The following is an 8,205-nucleotide window of genomic DNA, read 5'->3' as shown; positions in this document are numbered from 1 at the left end:
AAAAGTGTAAATACTGGAGAAAGCTCCTTATCACAGTTTCGGCCAGTTGTCGGCCACTCAGCCTTTTTCCACAATAAAAGTAATTTAAAACAAGGGTGAGGGAGTGTCTAAGCATCAGCCGGCTCAGCGCACAAACCAGTGTCTGGACGAGAACAGAACCTGATTTGTGCGATCACGTCTGGAGCAGGTGGCATCAACATGGCTCCCTGACAGAATCTAATTGCTGCTCTACGTACTGTCACCCAAACAGTGCCTCATTCACCCAGGTTTGAACTGAATGACTTAAGCATGGGACACATCACAGTGGGACTATACAACATATAACCACAAAGCCTGAAACGAGACCTGTAACCAGATTTTGGCACCGGGGCTCCCATCACAGAGGGCCCATAAAAAGTGGACCCACCTTAGGGCATCATATGAGATCAGCTGATATTGTGTTTTAGCTCTGAATCCCACATAAAATAAATAAGCACAACCTCATTTTACACAGCAAGGGGACGGTTACAAATATACGCAAACATAGCAGTGGTGAACCAAGACTGGATCTTATTGGGGAAGTCTGGATATCTGGGGGCCCTGGGGCATTGTATGCTTCGAGATGCAGCCTTGTCAATAACATCAGCATCATTTACATAGTAAAGTCTATGACTAAAATCAATACCATTAAACAACATAGTGTGTACATCTCTAATGTTAACAGACAGAAAGTGGAAACTGTTATCAGATTATTCACACATCAATTATTAGCAAAGGACAACTGGAAACAGTTTATAGTGTCAGCTTTAAGTAGTAACTGAATATACACTTTGTTTCATCATGAAATAACCACTATCCTATTCATTTTGAATGAGTTCATAGATACAGTGACAAGGCAGGTTCACAGGTATCTGGAGGTTTCAACTCAAACTCCAGGTGAAACTCCAGGTGAAACTCTCTCTCTCTGAAACAGAGAGAGTGAGGGCCTCCGCTGTAAAGTTAAAGTTCATTTGGTGAGCTCTCTATATTTAGAAGTCCTGCCCACGTATTCATAAAATTGTTCGAGCAGCAACTGGTGATATAAAATAGAAGTACTGACTGTGCACTAACTAATCTGAACTGCGACAGATAAAGTAAAAGATCATAAACCTGCCTCAAGCTTGCTAAGTGCACGCTCCAAGCGGCCACTTTGTCTTCCAAGATCACTCGTGTTCACATCTCACATCTTGAGCAGGGGTCGCCATGAAACTGGTGCTTCCTAACCCGGGACTGGATCTGCGGATCCCCAACTTTAAGGATCTGGAGAGAATGGAGGAGGAAGGCGCCAGTGACAGGCCCAAGTGGGACAACAAAGCCCAGTACATCCTCACCTGCGTGGGCTTCTGCATTGGGATCGGCAACGTGTGGAGATTTCCTTACTTGTGTCAAAGTCATGGAGGGGGTGAGTGAAGATGAGCCTGGTTAGAGGACGTCTCATGATGGGACTAAGTATCAGTTTCGGTGTTTCACTGGCGAGACTGAATTTAGCAGTACAACGTCATTATCAGACTTTAAAGGGCTACGGTGGTGATACTATGTGAACTGTGAACCCTTACACTTTCAAAACAATCAGCAGTCGTGTGTGAATACTTGATTTGTAAATGACCTGTTTGAAGGGAGTCATTGTGCCTCTTAAATATCTGGATGAAGCCAAAGGAGATGAGATCATTTGAGGGCGGACCCTATTGTTTTTTTCTAAACAGTGACCAACATAACTTATCTCTGCCCATTGTCACGTATGGCCAGTTGATCAGAGTTTTACCACTTCCTTGTATATTTCACTGGCCTGGCAGCCAAAATGTGAATAATTATACATTATAGTATAATGTTATAAGGTTTCAACATTATCATCATCACCCTGATTATTATTAACGAGCTCTCTGCAAGGGGTTATACAATGAAAAAACAATTTCAATTTAAGTGTATATACAGATTAGCACACAGCAAACCGAACAACATGTTGTTTATGGGGTATTTTAGGTTAATTTGAACCAAACAAACAAAGGGTGCAGGCTGGAGAGGATGTTAAGAGTCTAAATATCAGAGAAACAGTCACCTCTGCACAGAGATATCAGGTAACAAACAACCAACCCAACTCCGCCCACAAACTACAAACAGACCAGGTGAAAGATAGGGTGGGGCTATCACAAGGGTCATTAATATTATTAACTGTTCACATCCTGTGGGAATGTTTAACAGACTGGACTAAACCTTTTGTTCAATAACAAAGCTGTTTGCCTACTTAAGCATTTTCAGACTGTGGAAAACAATACTAATTTACATAAGATATAAGTTACAAGAGAAGATAAAATATTTATTTATTTATTTTCTTTCATAATAATAAAAAAAATACAAATAAAATACCTAATTATACACTTACAAAATATGTATTATAGGTGCATTACAAGGCAGGAAACTAAATCGAGTCATACAAATATCATATTTAAGAGAATATAGTTATAGAGATGTTCAAAGAAAATGTTAACTTAAGTAAAATCTGATACATCTCTGCCTGAGGATCTCAAGGTACGTAGGTGCGTAAGGTACTACAAGGTCTGATACAGAGAGGCCTTCAAGAACCAAAAGAGCAATCAGTAAAATCAATACTACAACATAAGAGGAGCCAATGTCAAGCCTCAGCTGAACTTTGTACAGTTTTGAGCTACTCAATAGATATTTGGTTGAGGCAGGTAAAACCTCTTTTGGAATAATCCAAATATAATGAGAGGAAGTCATGCCGAATGGTGCCAGACTAAAAACTAAATCACTTTCAAAATAAAAGGCAAAGATTTCTTCCAAAAGGCTTGATATATTCCACTTGGTAACCAGCAGATGGCAGTGATACATATGAAAACTCATCTGTCCGGGGTCAGTTAGACTAGCACTGGTACATCTTTGGGTCATATGTGTGTCTGTCACAGTATTATGTCAAACTGAGGGACATAAATGGTTATTGAAATGAGGAGAGAGTGAGATAAGTCACAGTCAAATGCAGGAAAAAGGTGAAATCAAATTTGACACTTAGTTTCACTGAAACTGAACATTTTAGCCTGAAAATGTTTTGCCTAAACAACAGATAATATATTAATTCATGTTATTATTGCAATTTAAAAACCATAAAATGTCACAGCTTTCAGTGTCAGACTTTACGAGACATGTTTGCATAGTTTGCTATAAATGCACAGTTCAATATTTATAATAGTGGAATTGCCTGATTTAAAATAAGGATATAATGTCATACTAGATAGATATTTATTAACATTTAAACATATTAAAGATGTAATTTATGGGACCGTGCATGACAGTCATTCCAATAGATATAATATTTAGATTTAGCTGAAAAAATAATACATTTTTACCACATTTAGAATGACGACGGCGGAAAATATGAATTAAGTCATATTTTTATATTTTTGAAATTTAATGCTAAATGGTCTTAACACTATTCTAGTCTTGATGACTACTCAGTGATTTATTGTTAGTTTTGCCATTCACACATTGATTCAGTGCTTCATGTGCAGCACTCTCTCTATCACACGTGCACTCACACACAGGAGCACTTTTCGGTTCAGTATCTTGCCCATGGACACTTCTGCACACAGAATGGAGGACCCGGGAATTGAACACACAGCCTCTGATAGTAGAGGGACCACAGCCCACCCATCACTAATGGCATACATTTTCCAGGTGCCTTCCTGATACCGTACCTCATTTTGCTGGTTCTGGAGGGAATGCCGCTCCTGCTGCTGGAGTTCGCCATTGGCCAGCGTCTGAGGAAAGGCAGTGTGGGAGTGTGGAGGTCCATCAGCCCCTATCTGACTGGTATTGGTAAGTAAACCAAGCTCTGGAGCTAAAGTGATTTTCTGGCTTCCTGATGAATGTTTTATGACAATTAATGATGTTTTTTATCAGGTATAGCCTCCATGCTGGTGTCATTCTTGGTTGGACTGTACTACAACACCTTAATAGCCTGGATCCTATGGTATCTCTTCAATTCCTTTCAAAGCCCGCTGCCTTGGACCCAGTGTCCTCTCAACGACAACAGGACAGGTATTCGGGAACATACACACCTTCTCAAACGTGGCAATCACCCAAAACTCCACAAACATTTGCAAATGCCTGTTTCTTGCCTCCACAGAATTTGTATCCGAGTGTCAAGAGAGCTCCACTGTGGACTACTACTTTTACCGAGTGACTCTGAACACTACGACCTCTATAGACGACTCAGGAGGAATCCACTGGCCCATGGTAGTGTGCCTGTTCGCTGCCTGGACGTTCATCTGTATCTGCTACATACGGGGGATCGGCACATCAGGCAAGGTTGGTTGAACCTACCGTAAAACACTGATTGAATGAATCAATATTATTTTATGTTGACCATTTTTATGTCTTGTCATGACCTCAGGCAGTGTACGTCACTGCCATCCTGCCCTACATAGTGCTGGCTATCTTCCTGGTCCGAGGACTGACTCTCAAAGGAGCCCTGAGTGGAATTAAGTTCCTCTTCACACCAGACGTATGTATCAAATCACGTTGGAGAAAAAAAGATTAATTATTTACCTCATTAGATAAAGACGGATGGTAACATGTGCCTCCCTCCTGCAGGTTAATGAGCTGATGAACCCGACCACATGGCTGGATGCAGGTGCCCAGGTCTTTTACGCCTTCAGTATAGCGTGGGGAGGGCTCATCTCCTTCTCAAGCTACAACCCTATTCAGTAAGAGACATTTTGAAGAAGTTGAAACAGGTAGTGACCTTTGTTAGAAATAATATGTGTCCTGAATCTTTTGCTTATTTTCTTTCTCAAAGCAACAACTGCATGCATGACGCCGTGATCCTGACAGTTATAACTGGTGCGACCTCAATCTACGCTGCCACAGTCACCTACACCATTATCGGCTTCAGGGCCACTGAGAGATACGACAACTGTATCAGTAAGTGAGTACATTGCACCGGTGAGTCCTCACAAAATGTGGGTTCCTGGCCCTCAACCTAACCACTTGACCATGATGCCTAATCCAAGCCACTTGTCTGAAACAAAACAAAAAACCTGGAGATCAGAAGTCAACAATCCTCTTTTGGTCTACCCACTAAATTGATCATAAAGCTCAAGGTCATAATTGCTTGACAAATCCATCATCCTATAACCCTAATCACTCAAATCTAGAGGCCTAAAAATAACCAACCTCTGAAACCTAGAGGGCAGAAGGTTAATCCTGATCTCAACCTTCACAAGAGGATGGTTTGAGTCAGAAATCTATCATCTAAAAGCTGAGCTAGGACTAAAATCAACCACTGACAAAAAAAAATTGGACAATAGCCATTAAGTGAGAAATATGCTAAATATACACAACTCATGTCTGAACAATAAGGATGTTTAAACCTGTGTTTCTTTCTACTGTAAAAATACCAATGTGTTAGAAGACTTTGATAAAGAACATTCAAAATACAGTTTTTTATATGTGATGAGATAGGAGAGGAGAGGACAGGACAGGACAGGACAGGATAGCTCAAAAGAGGACAGGATAGGATAGTAGATAGGATCGGTTATAAGATAGGACAAGGTAGGATTGGATATAGGTTGTGATATGATATAGGATAAAAAGACACTACTATCAACAATGCTCACTAAAAAAAATCAGCCATGTTATATTGACTCCAAGAATGCAAGGTTACAAATGTGACGTACTTTTTTTCAGAAACATCATGACATTATTAAACGTATTCAATCTTCCTGAGGACAACATCACTTCCAGCAACTTCGAGGCAGCGTTCAATCAGCTCAACAGCTCCTATCCTGACGTTGTTCTTGGACTGGACATCAAAACGTGTGACATGCAGACGCTTCTCAGTGAGGTAACGTATCTAATATCTATCAGGTTCCCTAAGTTATCGTTGATGTTTGCTCTTATCTGCATTGTGACTGATGTGTGTTTGTCCAGGGAGTGGAGGGAACAGGTCTGGCCTTTATTGTGTTTACAGAGGCCATCACCAAGATGCCTGGTTCCCCCATCTGGTCTGTCCTCTTTTTCGTCATGCTCCTCTGCCTGGGGATCTCAACCCTGTTTGGCAACATTGAAGGAGTAGTGGTCCCCTTAAAGGACCTGCATTTGCTTCCTCAAAATTGGCCCCAAGAAGCCCTAACTGGTATTCTGAGTTTTAGTTTACAAATAAAAAACAGTCTACACGTCAGCTGTGCAACCGCAGATGAACAGATTCTCTGCACTCCGTTTTAACACGTGCTCGCCCTTCTTGTGTGTTTCAGGAACAACATGTTTTGTCGCCTTCATCATCTCACTCCTGTTTGCGCAGAATTCAGGGTTTTACTGGGTAACGCTCTTCGACAATTTTGCTGGATCAGTTCCACTTCTGACTATTGGATTGTTTGAGTTGATCGCTGTGGTTCACATCTATGGCATAGACAGGTTGGTGCACATCCTCCCACATCCTCCTATTTTATTATATTGTACAGCCTACTGCAGAATGTCCACATTACAGGCCATACTCGTTCTCATAATGAATGAAGTATCTACCTACAGATTTCTGTCTGTATGTGGAATGAATATAATAGCAATAATGTAAAATTCTGTTTTACTACAATCCTCTGAATCACAGATAAACCAGTTAGGATGAACACAAAGTTTACTTCACTCTGCACCATGGACTGTTTATAAACAGCTTTGCACACAAACAATAAAAAGGTGACAGTACATGTTTGAGGAGGACTCATTAATGACAAGGAATAATTCTGAAGTAGCTCAGGAGAATTGACACTGGACAAGAAAACGGCCCATTTCAAACAGGCCGGTATAGAACGAGCACTGCACTATAGTCCATATTAATGCATTTAGTTAAAGCTGTGTTATTCAATTATTTTATTATAGCAAAAAAGATAAATATATGAAATGTATAATGCAGGTGCCCTCTGCCCCCCTCAGCCCACTACTGTACCATTTATTGGTGCTATATCAATTTCACCATAAGTCTGTGACACATGTTTTGAAACCTGTTTTTTTATCTTGGCAACGTCACCCCTGTTAATCTATTCAAGGAATTTGAGGACTTGATATTTTTCAGAATCTAATATAATCTACATCCTGTCGTGTTACAGGTTCAACGAGGACGTGGAGTTCATGATCGGACACAAGCCCGGCATCTTCTGGCAGGTGTCATGGAGGTTCATAAGTCCTCTTATCATCCTGGTGATCTTGGTTTTCTACCTGGTGATCCAAGCTCAAGAGGAACTCACCTATTTGGTCTGGGACCCAAATTCTGTACGTGCACAAACTCACAACACTAATCTGTGATCTAAACTTTTAATTCCATCATCATCCTTTTCTTCTCTACCCTTTTGTTCAAGTATATATATAAAAATAAAAATACTGAAATACTAAATATTACCTATCGGGTTAATTATGTTTTACAGAAGGAGTTTCCAGCTCTGGCATCAGTGCCGTACCCCTCCTGGATCAATGCAGCCATATTTCTCTTGGCAGGAGTCCCCAGTCTGATGGTGCCAGTGTATGCAGTATGTAAGCTGGTGTTTGATCGCTGCAGAAAAAACACTGCTTCCTGAAAATGAGCATTGTTATTTAATTTGTTGTTTCTTTCATAAGTTAACCTGTTATGTGAATAACATCTGTGAAACACGTCAGCATCTAAAACTTTCTACAAATTTTGTTGTAATATTGTTTTTTATTTCATTTTTAGTCGTTTCTGCATATTGCTTGTTTATGATTATGTATAATAAACGTATTTACAAACTACAATTTTTTGTCATTCCTTAGAGCACTTGCCACTCACACACGCACGTCTCTCTATACATGTGATGACACTATGTAATTCAATTCCCAACCCCTTACCCTAACCATCACAACTAAATGCCTGACCCTAACCAGAACCTAATTCTAACCGTAAAACCAACTCTCAACCGTCAAACAGCCCTTTGAATTCGTGAGGACATTTTGACGTTGTCCTCACAACGTCAAAATGTCCTCACAAGGATGGCATTATTCCAAAATTGTCCTTCATAACTACAGACAGCACACAACATTGAGGCTTTGCAGGAACATGTTTACACCAGCAGGTGGCAGAAACAGAACTGTGGCAATTCAAAAGGAAGAGATTTACAGATGCTGCAGGTCTTAATCCAACTTTACTCCCATATCGGAGTAAAGTTTTCCACA

General features: G+C 40.4%; 1 protein-coding gene across 1 annotated transcript; it reads left to right on the top strand.

Moving 5' to 3' along the window:
• The first annotated feature begins 1,221 nt into the window (after window positions 1–1,221).
• Window positions 1,222–7,595, top strand: LOC128462147 (sodium-dependent neutral amino acid transporter B(0)AT1-like). The gene is made up of 12 exons (XM_053447447.1): window positions 1,222–1,420; window positions 3,706–3,846; window positions 3,931–4,068; window positions 4,157–4,338; window positions 4,424–4,534; window positions 4,624–4,736; window positions 4,829–4,957; window positions 5,719–5,875; window positions 5,962–6,166; window positions 6,285–6,444; window positions 7,131–7,293; window positions 7,446–7,595. Exons 1-12 carry the CDS (start codon window positions 1,222–1,224, stop codon window positions 7,593–7,595), a joined length of 1,848 nt encoding a protein of 615 aa, XP_053303422.1.
• The last annotated feature ends 610 nt before the right edge of the window (window positions 7,596–8,205 follow it).

The sequence above is a fragment of the Pleuronectes platessa genome, chromosome 18 (genome assembly GCF_947347685.1).
Source record: "Pleuronectes platessa chromosome 18, fPlePla1.1, whole genome shotgun sequence".
In the NCBI taxonomy this organism is placed as follows: domain Eukaryota; kingdom Metazoa; phylum Chordata; class Actinopteri; order Pleuronectiformes; family Pleuronectidae; genus Pleuronectes; species Pleuronectes platessa.
The sequence above is the reverse complement of the archived record's forward strand: the minus strand, read 5'-3'. Positions and strand labels throughout refer to the sequence as shown.